General features: G+C 35.7%; 1 protein-coding gene across 1 annotated transcript in view; it reads right to left on the bottom strand.

The window, feature by feature from the left end:
* The window catches only part of LOC150105496 (uncharacterized), a 280,173-nt gene that overhangs the window by 29,105 nt on the left and 231,192 nt on the right, over window positions 1–19,876 (bottom strand). The window contains exon 16 of the mRNA XM_090394206.1: window positions 12,201–12,322. Coding sequence (XP_090250332.1) covers window positions 12,201–12,322 — 122 coding nt within the window. The remainder of the gene's footprint in view (window positions 1–12,200; window positions 12,323–19,876) is intronic.

Genomic DNA, 19,876 nt, shown 5'->3' with positions numbered 1-19,876 from the left:
GTGCTTCCTGGCATCAGTGGGATGGGCTTCCTGCCCACAATGGGATCTGAACCCACAGCTTGTTGGCTGGAGAGCAGATATGCTAACCACTCAGCCAACCAGAGTAGCAGACTTAGTAGAAGTTCATTAAACTGAGAGTTTACAACAGTTGGGAAAAATGTCATTATAACAAATACATATTTTATCCAAAACAACTGAAAAGGTAAAAACTGCATTGGAATCAACTGGAAAGAACTTTTATTAACTTAACAAGGTTTCACATTCCTTGTGGGATGCTTCTTCAGGAGGAAAAATACATAACATATTAAAATCAGGACCAACATAACATTCAAACAAGAGTAATGAAATAAAATGGTTAAGAAGAAATGGTTAAAATGGTTATTTCAGAAGCAACATTGTAAGCAACACTGACCACTGAGCTTAACTTTAATTAATAACTATATATTTCGGCAATGTTACATTGCCTTCAGGGATCACAAGACTGTTATGTGCCCTCAGGCACTCACACCAAGCAAATGAGGCTGAAAAAAAAATGCAACAGAATCAGTCTGATTCCTAAACAGCCCCCCCCCCCCCACAAGTAGGATAAATTCTGTTGTCTTGGACTGATGATCTTAGAATGGACTTCCCAAATTTGAGGCAGTCTCGTGCACTCAAATTTATTGAGGTTTGGAAAGTTTTTCAGAGCTAATGCAGATTCAAGGAATAGTCTCTCATACTTGTACTTGCTGTGGTGTAATAAAGTTGCCTTCTTCCAGCATATCTGATTATTAATTAACTTAAGGAATTCACAACGTACACTAGAATATAAATTAAATTAAACTTTAATATATATTTCAAATATTTCAGCAACGTCACGTTGCCATTTCAAAGGAACTCAAAATAAAGACACGTGCATGCAGGCACTACACACACAGTAAATGAGGAAGAAGCGAGGAAGCTATTGTTTCTCCTAAAAGTCCTGATGGTGTCCCCTAGTGGGCTATGTAGGTATTCTTGGCCAATGGGGCTGAAGATCTCCTGATGTATGTCTCCCAAATTTGAGGTAGTCTCATGCAACCAAATTTGTTGAGGTTTGGCATGTTTCTTGGGGCTGAGGCTGATTCCATGAAAAATCTTTCAAATTTGAACTTGCTACGGTGTATTATTGTGGCTTTCTTCCACAGTATTCTGTGGCGTGTATCCAGAGCATGGTCTGCAAGATTAGAGTGGCTATATTGATGAAAAGAGATGTAGTCTTTGTGTTCTGAAATTTTGATATTCGCTGTTCTGCATATTTGGATGAGAATCTAAAATACACTAATACTCCTTGCACATACTTATATACCTTTCACAGTTTTAAAAATATTAGTTATACATGCTAATGATCAGTTAATTAAAATTATTTCACAATTTTATTATGAAATATTCTAACTTAATTATACTCATTTGATATACAAATACAAACCTTTGTGCCAATCTTTTGCATGAGACAGCGAATATCAGAACAGGTGTTTGTCTGATGGTTTCAGCATTCAGTTTTGCAAGATGGGAAAGGTATATTCAAAGTCAGCCTGATCCATTTTTTTTCATGGACATTCATGCCAGAGAACACAGTTTCTGTGAAGACATAATGCAAATAACAGGGAAATGATCACTTCCATACACTGAAGTGCCACTGAATTAGGGATAGGAGACACTATGCAAATTCTGTACGACAGTTTTGGCCATGTGCATATACATGGCCAAAACTGTGGGTTATAATTAGATTTGTCATGAGAAGTGTAATGGGAAAGGTGCAGGATTAAGATGCATTTGACAGAGGTCAGATCATAGGTGCCCCAACAGAAGGGTCACTGAATCTCCAAAATTGTCAACGAACTTGGATTTTCTTGTACAACAGCTTCAAGAGTATGCTGGGAATATGGAAATTCCAGAAAAAAAAAAACCTGGACAAACTGAAAAGGCAACCAGCCTTGAATGATTGTTGGCTTCGCCATCTGACTTGCATCGTATGGACCGATGGGGACCAGACGTTATCTCAAATCACTTCCTATCTGAATGAGTGTTCCAGCCAATGCAACATTCACTTCACTATCTTGACTTTGGGAGCCATTGACCTACAAGAGTCCCACTTCTAACGGCACAACACTGGGCTGAATGCCTTGCCTGGGCTAAAGAACATCGAAACCTGGTTGATTGAAAATTGGCAACATATAGCCTGGAGTGATGAATCGTAATTTAAATTTCATAGCACCGATGGGAGACTCAGGATATGGCACCAACCACGTGAAGCCATTGATCCTGCATGTCAGGCTGGAACTGTACAAGCTGGTGGTGTCTCTATTTGAATGTCTCTGTGACCTTTGGTACGTGTACCAACAACTCTCAATGTATCCTGGTATATGGAAACATGGTTCGACCATTTACACCCATTTATGTCCATCATGCATCCCAACAGAGAAGGCATCTACAAGCAAGACAACTGTTATTCTTACAGGTCCAGATAGGCTACTTCTTGGTTCCAGGAGCATTCTGTTGCCTTTGAAATAATGAAGTGGCCATGTAGAAGCCCATTTAAATCCCATTGAAAATCTTTGGGATACTGCTGAGCAGAGTTTTTGGGCTCATGTCTCATCACTGCTGAACTTGAGCAAATTGTGGGCAGCTCTGGAGGCATGGGTCGCCATACCTGTGAAACATTTTTGCAAGATGTGGAGTCCTTACCTCATCATGTGGTGGCCATTATCAGGGCCAGAGGGGAGGGTCCAACACGTTACTAGGTATCTATCCCTAATTCGATGGCACTTTCAGTGTATATGTTCTGTTTGACATCCCCACACGAGCAGTGGAAAAATGGCAAGGGAGCAGATATTAAGATATTTCAGAATGTGAGTGGATAGTCATATTGAAGAAATATTAGGTCTATCATTCAGAAGTAAGAATTCATTTTGTCAAGCATATGCTATTTATGATCTCATCCATTTATGTTGGCACTACCCCCCACAGGATGTAGTGTCCTGAGCTCCAGCACCCATAAGAAATGCTGGAACTCTTAGATTTGCAAACTAAGCTTATCAAGATCAATTTCATTTAACCTAGAACCTGGTAGTAAATAAATGGAACATAATGTAATAAGAAATCCCACATATAGACAAACTGCTACTAATCCTAGAGCAGTGCTAAGCTGGACATGATGGAAAGGAGTATGATTCCCCACTAGGATAGCTACTCTCTACCATGGATATGACCATCTCCAGTTCTGTCCTTATGAACAGCAGTGATTTAAATATGTTTCCTGCAGACAAAAGAAAGGTTTCTGTTTCTGCAGCAAAGCCTTGACATCAACAATATTTTGGCAAGTCTTGACAGTTACACTGCAAAAATTTTTCTATTGTTTTGGTTTTGTAGACTTGCCCAGTTCCCAAGATGTTAAGGGATTACCTTTATCAAGCTTATATTTGTCTACTGATTAGGAAAGTATGGACAGACAGTCTCCATCCTTTCTACTGGAGAAATTTAAATCCATCATCTGATGTATTGGGATCATTTTGTGAGTTTAGTTTACTTTTGGTGGACACATATATATTCATTTTTTCTATGCAGATGTCTGGTGGTTTATGTTTCAGTGATATCCTTTTGATAATTTTCTTGACAAGCCAGTTCTCAACGAATGGCATTATTTTTGGAGTGAGACTGCAGGTGATAGAGCCATGATGGGTAGTTTTGGAATGCTCATATTTCTGACATTTGAAGCATCTCAGTGGATTAGGAATTCAGCCTAATAGGACAGTTGAGGTATCCTGCTTTTACAGATGTTGGAGGTTCAGGTGTATCAAATGTAAGGATGATGTGACTATCCCCACGAATCAGGTCCCAAAAAAATTTGGGAATGAAGAATTTAATGCTCAGTTATTTTATTATTATTTTTTTTTTTTTGGGGGGGGGGGGGGGGCAGAGCTCTGTAGTACAACTGAGCCACACATGGATGCCCACTCTTCTGCAAGCAATGAATGCACTCGATAGTGGAGAGCCAGGGCTACCCCAGATGCTATACCACCACAACTACAGTTGTGGTGGTATAGCTTTATGCCCTGTTCCAACTATGGGGAAGGATGCTTACTGCAATACCTTTGCAGGCAAGCTCACTAGTCAACTGATTCTGTTCTGGCCATCCAGGACTGCTCATCTTGCTGAAGCAGGAGCCAACTAGTGGAAGATTATTAAGTTCCCCATTTCCAGATTTTCATGGGTTGCACTGCATGACAAACACAATGGCAGGGCATTTGATTATGGTGAGGGTAGCCTGCAAAACAGGATAGTAAAAAAGACTCAGGATGATGGGTAGTTTAGGAATGAAAAAGGGCTAATGGGTAAAAAGGAAAATGGGAACGAGTGAAAAGGGCTAATGGGTGGAAGGAAATCACTGATTGCAATAATTCATTTTCTTTTGATGTTTTTGTAGATGATGAGGTATCCTGGTATAACCAACCATGAAACAAATATCACTAGATATTCATATATGTATCACTTGGTACAAAAACCAATCCATTTATATAATGCATAATATTCTAAAGATTTTATCTCTCTACACACACACACACACACACATTATATATACATGCATACAGGGGTTGACAAATTATGCATTTGTCGACCCCTTACTCGCCACACACATACACACACACAAAAAAAGTACTCACCCAAGAGCCTCTCATTTCTTCAATATGTACTAGTAAGTCAATAAGAGTTTCATCAAGCGAAAGGAAACTACTGATTGCAATAATTGCTTTCATTTTTGTTTTGATGTTGATGTTTTTGTAGATAATGTACCATGGTCAAACCAACCATAAAACAAATATCACTTGATATTCATATATATACTTCACTTAACACAGAAACCAACCAAATTTATATAATGCATAATAATCTTGAGATAAATTATTGAGATTTTATCTCTCTCTACACACACACACACACACACACACACACATTCATACATGGCTCAACAATGCAAAACCTTATTAGCCACAACAAAAATGTACTCTTCAGAGAATTTCTCATTTCTTTAATGGTATGTCCCAGTAAGTTAATAGGAGTTTCATCAAGTGATTAGTAGAGTTGCATCTGTGTTTTTTTGTAAAAAAATATTTTGTTTAGTTTTTTTTTTTAAATTAAATACAATATATATATATATATATATAAATATATATATATATATATATATATATGGCATAATGAATTTACTTGGCTGAGAGACATTTTTTAAAAAAGATTACACAACAAGAGGGAACAACCAACAAAAAAATTGCAAAAGAACACAAAATCTATATGGTTTAGAAGTCTAGCTTTTTTACATTTGAGTTTCTCAAAATATACATTTTTTTTTCATATCATCATATCATCATCGAGTCTGTTCATTGTTTAGATTATATTTGGTCATTCAAACATATAATTAAAATGAAATATTGGGTTGGCAAATAAGTTCATTCGGTTTATGAGTTAGTACAAGTTTACACCACTTCATCTGTCGCTATTGTTGTGCTACCGTGCAACGCTATTGTGCAGTTGAAAGGCGACATTTCACATAACCTTTCAATGAATTTTCCTTCGGCCTATTTCAGTTGCGTGTGTGTAACATTTTTAGAAATGGAAGGAAATAACGTACACTACTGGCATATTTTGCTTTGTTATTTCAAAAAAGGCAAATGAGCTGCGGAGGCCATAAAAAAATATGAAGCGTATATGAGGATGGTGCCTTAAAAGAACGTGTATGCCAAAAAGTGGTTTGCCAAATTCCATTCTGGAGATTTCGACATCAGTGATGCGCCTTGCACCTGACCGAGGTTGATTCGAGTGTTGTGAAGGATATCGTTGACAAAAATCAGTCACAAACAGTGCGGGAGATTGCTGCAGTACTGATCATATCCCATACAAGCATTGAAAGTCATTTGCACAAACTGGGATATGTTTCAAAACTCAATGTTTGGGTGCCGCATGAAGTGACTGAGACCAATATGACTGCTCGCATATCCATCTGTGATTCACTGCAACGTTGCCAAGAAACCCCACATTTTTGAAGCAGATGATTACGGGAGATGAAAAATGGGTCGTGTACAATAATGTGGTATCGTACATGACCCATTTTTATACGTACATGGTATGGTACGTAAAAGATCATGGGGGGCACAAGAGCGAACCACCGCAAACACCCTCGAAAGTGAGATTGCACCTAAAAAAGATCATGCTCTTTCTCTCTCTGTGTGGTGGGATTCTAAAGGTGTTGTCTGCTACGAGGTGTTGCCGTCAGGCAGAACGAGTGATTCAACTGTCTATTGCTCACAGTCAACACGACTGGCCCGTGCAATTAGCACAAAACATCCTGAATTGGCAAATCGGAAAGGAGTGGTCTTTCACCACGACAACGCCAGACCCCACACATTGTTAACAACCTGGAGTAAATTGTTACATCCTGAATGGAATGTTTTGCCGCATCCTCCATACCAGGCACCTTTCAATTACCACTTATTCCGATCGTTACAGAATTCTCTGAATGGGAAAACCTTCGCTAATGAGGAGGATGTCAAAAGACACCTGGATCAGTTGAAGATGGTGGACAGACGGCAGGTGGTCATTGATAAAGAGGGTCAAATATATAAATGACTAGTATGTATTATATATATTAAATAAAATGTGTTTCATTCCACTCTGAAAAACTGAATGAACTAATTTGTCAACAAAAAATATATATTGATATTTAATTGACCATGATTTATAAACATCTCAACAAGTTTTGCCGACAGGGCTGCCCGGCTTCTTCAGCACTTATAATGGTAAGAGAAACTCAAAGTGGCTAGTACAGAGAAAATGGAGTAACACTATCGTATAAATTAAACATTAAAGCAGAACGCGTGTAACATTACACGCATGAAGCGTATTGTGTTAGTCACTGTTATGAGAGCACATTCTGTAGTTTTGAGTGAAATTAAATTCTGTCAGACTGAGTGACATTAATAAAAAATGACTATCCAAGGAATTTAATCAACAAGGTTCTTCATAGAAATCCCCTACAGCAACCACATCCTACCATCACTCAATACAGTTCATCCATAGTTATTCCTTATGCAGGTTCAGTGTCCGAAAAGATTGCAAAACTTTTTAAACCTTTCAACATCAGAGTTGCGTTCAAACTGGTCAAGACTGTCTGTCACGTTTTAAGATCGCCAAAAGACATTAATGCCTTTTTCAAACATGCTGAAGTGTACAACATCCCATGTGCTTGTAGTCTAAACTACATAGGATAGAAGTAGAGAAGCCACGAAATCAAAAACATATAGGAGATGTTAATAACAACAGAAGAGACAACTCAGGTCTAGCCCATCATTTTGTGATTACTAACCAACCATTGATTGGGATAGCAGCTCCATGCCTTACCTAGAAGATTTCCGTTGTAGTCCGTTCTGGAGAAAATCTTAACAGAAACCAGGGAATGATAATAGATGACATATGGAAAACCTTAATAAGACTACTCAGTCTGCCAGAATTTAATTTCACTAAAAACTACAGAACGTGCTCCCATAACAGTGACTAACACAACACACTCCATACGTGTAATATTACGTGTTCTGTTTTAATGTTTAATTTATATGATAGTATTACTCCATTTTTTCTGTACTAGCCACTTTGAGTTTCTCTTACTGTTATAAGCCCTGAAGAAGCTGGACAGCCTCGTCGGCAAAACTTGTTGGTATTAGATGTTTATAAATCATGATCAATTAAAGATCAATATATATTTCATTTTAATTATATGTTTGAATGACTAAATATAATCTAAACAATGAACAGACTTGATGATGATATGATGCTATTTTGACAAAATCTATACATTAAAGTGTTAGTGTATCTCCTCATTGTTCGGCGTGTGCAATGACAGTCTGAGAGATTATGGCTGAGGTTGATGTTGAGATGTATTTGATTGAGAACGATTTCTTTGGATTCCACAATTCTTCTTTGCAGTTCATCACAGTATCGAAAGATATTTTCAGATTTGTCCCATAAGACTGGATGAATGAAGTTTTCTTCATTAGCGTCAGCAAAATTCAGGACATGGTTCGATAGAGCAGTAGCTCTGGTTCTGCCATATGTGATGTTTTTTTTTTGTTTTTAAACGTAATTTGATGGATTTTTCCACATGGCCAAAATAAGGTTTATTGCAGTTGCACCAAATTCAGTAAATGCCGGAATATTTCAGGTTGTTATGTGTTTGTTTGAGCCTACTGAGCAAGGAACGGAGTTTCAGAAGAGGAGTAAAAGAAGTCCGGGTGTTGTATTTTTTAAGAACTTTGGCCAAATGGAATTGATATATGGTAGGGATACGTAGTCTTTTTCACTATTTCTGTCTTCAATATGGTGAGGAGATGGAATAAAAAGTAACTTATTAACTTGTTTCGAATAACCATTTTGTTGAAAGGTTGTAAGAAGAAACTGAAGTTCTTTATTAATATCTTCTTCTTCTTCTTCACACAGGAGTGAACGAGCACATTTGCTTAGCATAGAGATAATACCAAGTTTTTGAGGTGGATAGTGAATGGACTCTGCATGGAGATATCTACTGGTGTGAATTGGTTTCCTGTAAATAGAGATTTTTAATTTATCAGAAATATGAGCGAGTTTGACATCCAGGAACAGAAGAGAGTCATCAATCTCTAATTCTGCAGTAAATTGGATTTTTAGGGGTTGACTGTTGAGGCAGTCAAGGAAATTCTTTAGAGACTCAGGACTGTGGCTCCATATTAAGAAGATGTCATTGATATAGCTTTTCCACAATCTTGGTTTCAAAGAAAAGGAGGAGATTTCTTCAAAAGATTCCAAATATAGATTTGCCAGTATGTACAATAACAGATTACCCATGGCTAAACCAGAATTTTGTTTGTAAATATGTCTTTAAACTGGAAACAGCCAGAATTAACACAATGGGTTAACAAAGAAATAACTTCTTTTGATAATTTATCTTTTAACAGAATAAGAACTTCTTCTGTAGGTACATTTGTGAACAGGGAAAACAACACCAAAACTAGCCATAATTTCTTCTTTTTGAATATTTATGTTTTTGACACTTGAAACAAAATCAACAGAATTTTTGACAAAAGAAGAGGTTGAGAGTTTATAAGTAGGTGAATCAATGCCTTCTACAATTGGTCTTAGTGGAGTATTTTCTTTATGAATTTTTGGTAATCCATATAATTGAGGGATTAAAGGATGAAGCGATAGAATTTCTTGCAACTGCAATAGTTAGAAACCTTATTTTGGCCAGACGGGAAAATCCATCAAATTATGTCTTGAAGAACATAAAAGAGATGTCATATACAGCAGAACCAGAGCTCTGTTGAACCATGTCCTGAATTCTGCTGAAGCTAATGAAGAAAACCTAATTCATCCAGTCTTATGGGACAAATCTGAATCTGAAAATATCTTTAATGCTATGATGAACTGGAAAGAAGAATTGGAATCCAAAGAAATCATTTTCAATCAAATACATCTCAACACCAATCTTAGCTATAATCTTTCAGACTGCCGTTGTGCTGCCATCCAATGTTGGTGTTCATGAGATGTTGAACGTATGCTTACGCCCAACAACGAGGAGATACACAGAACAGCTTCAAATGTTAATATGCTAATGCTTTAATGTATAGATTCTTTGTTCTTTTGCAATTCTTTTGTTGGTTGGTCCCTCTTGTTATGCACAGAAGAAGTCTTCTATGAAGACAAAACTAGTTGTGTAATCTAATTAAATAAATAGTATTTTTTACTCTTGGCTTTCAGTCATTTAATCTTTTTTTTTTTTTTTTTAAATATAAATATTTAAACACACACACACACACACACACACACACACACACACACACACACACACACACACACACACACACACAGGGCTTGACAAATACACTTGTTCACTTGCTGATGGTGAGAAGCATCTGACTGGATAAAATTACCGTATTTTTCGATAGATAACGCACACCTAATATATAACACGTACCCCAACATTTTCATCACTCCTTTTGATGTATAGATAACGCGCAAGCACCAACTAGGGTTGATGCTTGTCACTTTGGGAATATGAATGAGGTTCCTGCAAGTTTTGACATGCCTAGTTCTAGGACTGTGAATCTGAAGGGAGCAAAAGAGGTTTCAGTTGCTACACCAGGGCACGAAAGGTCTAATTTACTGTGGTTCTCTGCATAACTGCAGATGGTTCCAAACTGCCACCGATGGTGATTTTCAAAAGAAAGACTGTTCCAAAAGGTTGCGATTCCAAAGATGTTATTGTTACTGCTAATGATAAAGGTTGGATAAATTCCGAGTTTATGAAATTTTGGTTGGAGAATGTGTGGTGAAAGAGAAAAATGGCATTTTTCAACCCAAAATCTTTGTTAGTGTCGGATTCGTGTAGGGCACACAGGACAGCAGAAGTTAAAACAATTGTAAGTATTCCAAATTGACTGTCATTCCAGGTAGTTTAACAAAAAAAAAGACTCCAACTCCTTGATCTCACAGTAAATAAACCATTCAAAGACAATTTGCGGACTAAGTGGGAAGACTGGATGATGATGAATGGCATCCATGAATATAACAAAACAGGGCAGATGAAAAGAATGTCATATAAAGATATAGTTACATGGATTGTAGAAAGCTGGGCTGCTGTAAGTGAAAACTGTGTTAGAAATGGTTTCATTAAAGCACAAGGGAATGCAGTGGTGTCCGGTGACAATGATTATGAAGCTGAAGAAATACTAAACGAAATTTTTAATGCAATTGATTCTTTCAATATTGAGTCTGATGAAGAATTTTTTTGGATTTGAATAGTGTAATGTTCAATAAATATTAAGTAATACCATACTTCTTTCTAGTTTTGTTATTACATTTGATTTACCTCTCATACCTTTCAAATGTATATCGTGCATGTTCATTTTTAACGAATTCAGACTTTTTTGTGTAGATAACTCGTGTTATCTATTGAAAAATACAGTATATATATATATATATAATTTTATCCAGTCAGATGCTTCTCACCAGCAGCAAGTGAGCAAGTGTATTTGTCAAGTCCTGTGTAATATGTGTGTATCCTAGTTTTTTCACTACTTGAGCAAGATGGGCAGTCCTGAATGGTTAGGCCAGCAAGGGTGAAGAAGGGTATTGCAGTACGTACGTATGTACACATGCACGCACACACAGTTCAATGACTGATATATGAAAAAAAAATGTATGTATGTGTGTGTGTATATATATATATATATATATAAAGGAACAAGAGAGAAATCAGCCAAAACACCATCTTTGCAGTACATAAGAAAGTGTTCAAAACAGTTTCAGTGGGTCTGAGAATCAGCCAAGAAATCTGATCAAAGACTGGAGCTTACAGATATGAGAAATTTAAGAAAAATTAGGGGAAATGGATAGCAAATATCAGTGATAACAAAAAATTGAAGACATTAGTGAAGATTCTGACATTATTAATATTCAAGAATGTGTAAGCAGAGCCTATATGATATGGTTAAGTCACAGGTTATCTAAGATGGTATAGGTCATGGGCTCATCTAAGACAGTCATTTAATTATAACAGCAGATATAAGATGTGTATGAAGCAAAAATAAGAGTAAAAAATGTTCACAGAAAAACCCAGATATAGATGAGATGACATAGTTTAGGCACTTAAAGAAAATTAATAGTCGATCACACATAAGCAATTGCCATCCATAACTACTGAGTTATCATAATATTTAGTACACTCCAGAAAATGGTAATTCCCTTTCACCATTATTATTATAAATATTATTATATTATAAGTTATTAAAAATATTATAACTGGCATGATAAATTACAAAAAAAAAAAAAAAAAAAAAAAAAAAAAAAAAAAAACTAGCTTTTATTATATGCTCTCACAATGTCATTTTATAACAGAACAGGACACACAACAAATGCTAGCATACTGAATATTTCAAGTGCAATATCTGCTGACACCTATCCGTAGTAGTACATTTAATGGATAACAGCAACAATGGGCACAAAAATGTTAAAGGATATTTTACTTTCTGACTGAAAGAAAGCATAGAATAAATTATCTTGTTCTATCTTGTTGTTAACAATTAAAATATAGCACTTTTAATGAATATAATAACAAGAATTTTTAAATTAATGATATATTATAAAAATAAATTTACCTTTGTTGCATACTTGACACTTGAAATCAGTTTCCCCACGGTGCATTCTAAGATGATTATACAGACCAACTTTGGTGGCCAACTTTCTACTGCATCCCTCCCATGGACAGGGGGTAGGAGGGCTAAAACAATTACAGATAAATAAATAAAATGTTTTTGTATACAACTCTATGCATGCACATTTGGTTACAAGCAAGATTGTTGAACTACAAGATGTGACAATATGCAATTTTTGTTACCATTAATTAAAAAAAATTTACAAAAAATTTGTGTTTAATTCAGACAGAATTAAGGTAACTAGTGGTGTACCACTGGGATCATTCCTTGGTCCATTGTTGTTTGATCTTTACATTAATGTAAGAACAGGCCACGTGGCCTAGAGCCTGGATAGGAAGATGACGACGAATATAGTACACAAATCAAATTTAATCAGCCAATACATTTCTTACAACAGAACTCGTGCTAGTGCTCTATCCAACATGGCTGGATAGGGCACTAGCATGGGTTCTGTTGTAAGAAATGTACAAATCAGAAATTTTAAATTTTGGTAGTCTCTGCAATTAATTATCAACCATCATAATAATCATGTTAAAAATGCATGCAAAAACTCCGATCTTGCCTCAGTCAACCTAAAGTAAAACACAACCTTCTTCAGTTCCCAGGAGTATACAAAATCATTTACAGTTGCAGCAAACCATATTATGGCCAGGCAGAAAAGTCCATCTCTCTCTCTCTCTCCACCTAGAAGAACATTACCGTGACATCTCTTACAACAGAACTTGTGATAGTGCCCTACCCAGCCACATTTTATTCTCTGCCAATACCAATGTTGAAGGATGACAACATCAAATATACTGGAACTTAACTTCAAACATCCATAAATGCTCCAATGAATTAGAGACATGTATCTTGGAATCCAAAGATACATGTCTCGACCCTGCCCATCTAAACAGCAATCTCAGTTATAGCCTACCCGATTCACATAGCGCTGTAATCCAGTTTTGGCATACTTGTGATATCATTCACATGCAAAGTGCTTCACGCCAGAACTAACGCTCGGACTCCATTTCAAACACAACTACTACTTGTTCTGAACTCTTGTGTTTGTTAAAGTACAATGTTTTTTAAGATATTGTTTACTCCCTGGTACTGTATTCACCTGACGAAGTTAGCATTTCCGATGACACTAGTAGTGAAACCTTATTAAATCTCTTATATTTTTTCTTGGTGTTTAAGTCAGTTAATAATTATAAACATATACATATATATTGTAAACAATTAAAAAAAATTAATGTTTATGACTGCATCATTAACTACAATTGCATTTATTTATTTATTTATTATTTTTTTTTAATGCACAGCAAAGGCTACCTGCAGTAATTCATGTATCTAAGATGATATCCATGCAATAAGGTTTTGGCTGATGGCAAAGTACAGTCTGCTATTGTAAACCAAGGTGAATTTTGTTTCAGTTTTAAGACTTTCCACTTTTTAAAATATACTGATATAACCGCAATGCAAAGATAACTTTTTTTTTTTTAAAACATCACACCAGTCTCAATAATGTTTTATTTTTTAGAATACCTTGACTGTTAGGGATATGGACTATTCACTAACATTATGTTCCAACATAATGATGTACACCAATTTGAATGGAGAAAAGATGCAAAAACAGGAAAAAATTGACTATGATAACTGCTGACAGTGATATCTTCATGTTCATTTAGATTATATTGTTTGCACAGATAGAAAAAATCCAAACTCATGTTCAACTCAAGAAGTTAAAGAGGCAGTCCTAGGAAAGAAGAAAGCATACTGAAACTTCTCAGAAAATAAGTGAGCAGATGCCCCAAGAGAGTACAGAGAGAAAATATGAAAACAAAGCAATATGTAAAAGAAGCTAAAGAGAAGTCAGTCACACAAAGACTATGTTAAGAATATAGAAGATAATAATAAATGTTATCATTATGTGATACCTCGAAGGAGTCCAAGGACTTATCAAGGAAGGCACTCGACAACACCCCCATTTCCACCATTTGTACAAAATACACAGAATGCCATCAACTGCCCACTACCACCTTTTTGTCTGTATGCAGGATGAAAAACCTGAGTTTCTAGGAGAAAAAATCCTGCTACCTCTGAATGAGATCGGATAACTCACCTTCATCATTAAGGTGGAAAAGTGTTCTGAAGGCTATTGAAAAAAAGAAAGCCTTGGAAATTAAGAGAAGAGTACTGAAAAGAAATAAAAAATGAAAAAGGTGGCATGTGGATAAAAATATTCTGGATGTTTAATTATCTGAAACACTGTTAAATGAAACTAGAAGTGACAGAACAGTGGTAGAAAATATTCAAGAAGAATCCAATTGGGAATGCATATCAATATTTGTAGTATTGATATGCATCCATGATTGCATCTTCACTTTAAGAGAAACAGTTGAGAAATAATGGGAATATAATAAGGATCCATATTTATGTTTTGCAGATCTGGAAAAGGCATATGACAAGGTGCCAAAGGTGAAGCTGTTCAAAATGCTACAATTATTGGTGTAAAGTGGACATTATACAGAGACACATACTCCATATGTAAGTTGCACACATAGGCAGTTAATCAGTTAGTGTTGAAGGAGATATATGAAGATGGTTTGATGCAAATTCAGGAGAATGAGGAATGTTGCCTCCTCTGTTATTCATCTATACCATATGAAGGGAAGTAGCATTAAACCCAATCTGAGCTCTTTACTTTATATGGATAATGTTATACTCCTAAATGAATCCAGAATAAATTTTCAGGATTTTTTAAATAAAACCGAATAACTGTTATATCAAATATGGCATGAAAATCAGTAATTCAGTAGGAAGAGGGGAAACATCAACTTCATTTTCAGTGTAGAACCTACAGAACACGAATATTTCAGATATATAGATACAATTTTTTGCAAAATGGCACATCAAATAAAAGAGCAAGCAAAGCTGGTATGATAAGGTAACAGTTGAATAAATTTATTGGAATAAATGAGAAGCTAGCTCAAGACTAAACCAGAAGTATACAAGACAATATCCAAACCCATTTTAACTTATCTGACAGATGTGTTAAAAATGAAGCAAAAAATAAATCAAAAATAAAGAACTGGAGACAGCAGATGTAGGTTTTGAAAAAAATGTAATGGAAACAGACGGCATCAATAGCAGCATCATATTGAAGATACTAATAAAGAACTTGACATTGTTAATGTTCGAGAAAATGTGAGAAGAGTTAATGTAAGGTGGTATGGTCACAGAATGGGAGAGGGAAAGGTTAATAAAACCAATATCTAATGCTAAAATGGCAGAAAAAGAACCCAGAGGAAGATCCGGATATAAGATTTGACAATACCAAAGTCCAAACATATGGCAAATAAATTTTGAATAAAATCACTGATAGTATGTTAATAGTAATGTAACTTAATCAAAAGTGTTATCACAGTATCTTGTACACCAACTGAAGATACATAAGAGGAATTTGATGATGATTGTTTGTTTATTTAGTGTTTTATGGCATAAGGATGGATGAGGTCATACCTCATCCGTCCTTATGTACCAATAAATCGTCATCAAAGTATACAAGTTAAAAAGAGTAGAAAATATGATATAAACAGATATAAATAAAATTGTATATAAATGTAGTTTCTAAATAGAATGGTGTACAAAAATCAAGTATGTAAAAATGGATAAAAAATCAAGCGTAAAACAATCAATGAAAAAGTATATAACAGGAGTGGGCAAGTTCTTTGGTAATAAGAGCTGCATATAATACATTTTTGATTGTTCAAAAATATTTGCAATAATATTTGCTGCAGCAAATATTATTTTAAAATTGTATTTATAAATAATACTCACCAAAGAGAATATGTCTCTATTCATTGATTTCTGAAGATTGGGATACTTTGCTTCTAGGATTTGTTTCCAAAAGTCAGTTACAGATGAGCTTTTATTTACTAGCTTCAAACCCACACCTTCCTGCAGCTCAATAAGCTCTGTCTCTATTGAAGCAACATCCGCAGTAAAAGGTGCAACAGCAACAACAACAACAACAACAGGACATCCATCATTGATGACATCAATCACAAAAGGATTGACAAGAAATTCAAAACATGTCTTTAACTATTTTAGTTTCTCAAACCTATTCTCAAAATCGTTATAAAGTGTTTCTAAGTTTCCTTTGTATTGTTTCAGTTGTTCGTATTTCTGTTTTATACTCTTCTGTTGCTCAGTCATTTTAAACAAGGGTTGTATAACTTTGACTAAAATCAATCTTAAGTATTTATTAATCAGAAAAGTGCTTATCCACACTACACTACACTAGTTATGTTCCGATACTACCACCACAAGTGAGTAACTTGTATGTACTGCATGAAGAGTGATGATGCAGAGTCCAGGGAACAGAGGTGGTGGGTAATGCAAAGATCATAGCAGTCACTTTTGGAACTAATTTTGGCAGGAGCGACACAGGCCATAAAATGTTGAAATACGTTTTACCAACCAAATATGATAATAAAATTCACATTAACAACCCTTTTGGCCGGTACCATTTAAAAGCTAAAAATGTAAAGTTTCAAAATATCTGTTTTTTACTTATCTTTAAAGCATTTACGAAATAAAATATTCTAATATTGGTACATACTATACTACTATAGATTATTAATATAAAAGTTTAGAAAAAATGGCAATGAAAACCAATATTGTCTCGGGAGCTGCACAGAGTAGCTTTGGGAGCCGCATGCAGCTTGCAGTTTGCCCACCCCTGGTATATAAAGTTCATAAAACAAATAAAAAATTACAAGGTAATAAAAGGGTATATACAAGAAACAACAACACTGTATAAATAGCATAAATGATCTATATACAATAAAAGATGTAACCATTGAGTCTGAGACAATCTACATAAGTGTATAGGGCTCAGACAGATTGAAAGTGGCTAAAATAATGACTGTGCTCATTTATGAAATTCAAATTAAAATATTACTGATGATGAGTCTGGCATTACAAAACTCACACAGAGGCATGTTATCATTACAAAGGAGCATGTGATATGACTGTAACCTATGCAGAGCTGAGGCAAGTACAACTTCCTCTGTTTACACCATGCACAGACTAGACTGCCATCATTTAATTTCAGGCTTATTTTGAAAGAGTTTATTATTAATCTCTCTATTTGAAGATGAATGCCACTTAGATAGAAGTTTGTGTCTGATAATCTGCTGATAATGAGAGCATGATATAGGCAGATAGTGAAGGTTTGAGAAAGGAGCTAGCCTAGTTGCAGTATCTACTGCCTTGTTTCCCTTGATGACAAAACAGGATCAAGGGAAATTCGGAAGACAGAAGCATACAGCTAAATGTAGCTTCCATAATTGAAAGAGTAGGTGTTGGATTCGAGAGAGCACAGTACGTTTTTGTAGCACTAGGCTTTTTATTTCCTGAAGAGAACATTGTGAGTCTGAATATATTATGCACCTTCGGTAGCAAAGAAGTCTGATGTAACTAATGTGCAAGCTCTTTTGCATACAGCTCAGCTATAAATTTGTTACACTCTAGTGAAATTTGTACAGATATGATGCTGTCTGGGAAAAAGACAGAAGATTCCAATAGGTCCCCTGATTTTGAACCATCTGTGTAGGCAGGCACAAAATCAGAGTATAGAATTCTATGAGCTACGAAGAGCTGTAGAAAGAAAGAAAAGCTACCACACTGGAATGTGTGATTGGTTGGTTGAGTCGTGGTTTTATGACGCAAGCACAGTTAAGGTCATTCTACATCATGACACAGGTTATAGCAGTACACAGAGTATTAATAAATAAATATTATAAGTTATAATATTTATAAGTTATAAGGAGATAAAGTCTGCGTGGTTAGCCTAGTGGCTGTGCGCTTTGCAACCATATGCCTGGGGAAGGAGTGTTTGAAGGTTCTTCCTCAGTCACAGCCAAGTTTAGCTGGTCTTGGGCATGGGCAGTGGGGTTTTTTCCGCAGTTTATCCTGCAAAGCAGGCAAACCGGCCTTGAGAACTCAACACTACAGGAAATGGATACACCGGGGTGTAGGGCTGACCACTTTATCCTGTGAACGGTTTGAGGTCTGATGATTAATAAACCCTCGACACCACAAGGTAAAAGGAAGGTGAGATGAGATGAGATGAGATGAAGGAGATAAATTAGTGAATAAGTACAAATTGTTAAGTTTCTGCATAAGGTTCAGCCCTTGGGCCATTATTGTTCAATCTATACATTAATGACATCAGGCAGGGTCTAACATCAGATGAACAATTATTTGCCGATAATATGAAGATAGGCAGGACAATCAGGGATCCTACTATTATTTAAATTAAGGGGATATTAAATCCCACATTGTTTTAAAACCGAATAAGAAACTCAAAGATTGAAATCAGAGAGTTTATAGTAAACTATAAAGTATCGGCGAGCACTAGCGTGAGCTAATGCAAGTGACCCTAGTACGTAGTACAAGACCGGAGAACTCGCAGCAAAGTCGGTAAAGTTCTGATCGCTATTCTTAGGTATTTTCCATAATGTAAAAACACATTTCCTAGGAAATGTATGCTGTTATTACATTATGGTGGGAGGTCGCTACCCAGACCGGTTTCAGCCTTTTTTGAGGCTTCAAGTGAGTAGCTAGACCAAATTAATACCAAAGTGTATAACGAAAAGAACTTATATACTCTGCTATACGAGTTTCCAAATATAATTTAGTGTTCCGACTAATTTCTTTCTTATTCCATATGAATTTATTCAATTGACTTCCCACGATACCAGCTTTGCTGATTCTGTTGTCTATTTCTATATTTAGTTTACCATCTTCAGTAAAAATTGTGCCTAAGTAGCTGAAATGTTTTACTTGTTCCACAGGTTCTCCATTCACAACACAGTTGACATTTTCACTGATTCTGCCTATTTTCATTGTCTTTGTCTTTTTATTGCTGACCTTCATACCATATCTATTACAACAGCTATTCAATTTAGTCAGAGAATCTTGCAGACGTGTAGCGGATTTATTTAGAAGTATAACATCATCCGCATAAAGCAAAGAGCTGATATTAACATCTCCAATTTTGATATCAGGTTTAATACCACATTCCTTCATAATGTGATCCATATAGATAATGAATAACAGAGGGGATAATGTACATCCTTGTCTAACACCAGATTTAACATTAAACCATCTTCCTGTACTTCCTTCAATTCTAACTGCTGACTCACAACTCAAATAAAGACTAAGTATTGCTTGATATAATGCCCCATTGACACCATATAACTGCAGCGTATTGAATAGCTTCTCTCTTGGCACCTTGTCATATGCCTTTTCCAAATCGACAAAACTTAAATACAGATCTTTGTTATATTCCCATGCTTTCTCGACTATTTGTTGTAAAGTGAAGATCTGATCCTGACAGCCTCTATTTGGCCTGAATCCAGCTTGTTCTTCACCAAGCTTTTCTTCCACAATTCTTCTCAACCGTTTCTCAAGTATACTTGCATAGATCTTGCCAGGAACACTCAGTAGGGAAATACCTCTGTAATTCTCACATTCAGTTTTATTTCCCTTTTTATATATGGGTACTATGAGAGCTCTACTCCAATCATCGGAAATTCGTCCCTCTGTCCAGGCTTTCTGAACTATGC

This window comes from Typopeltis vanoorti, chromosome 6, assembly GCF_054136105.1.
Source record: "Typopeltis vanoorti isolate ZY-2024b chromosome 6, IOZ_Tvanoo_1.0, whole genome shotgun sequence".
NCBI classification, from domain to species: Eukaryota; Metazoa; Arthropoda; class Arachnida; order Uropygi; family Thelyphonidae; genus Typopeltis; species Typopeltis vanoorti.
This window is presented reverse-complemented; position numbering and strand designations above follow the sequence as displayed.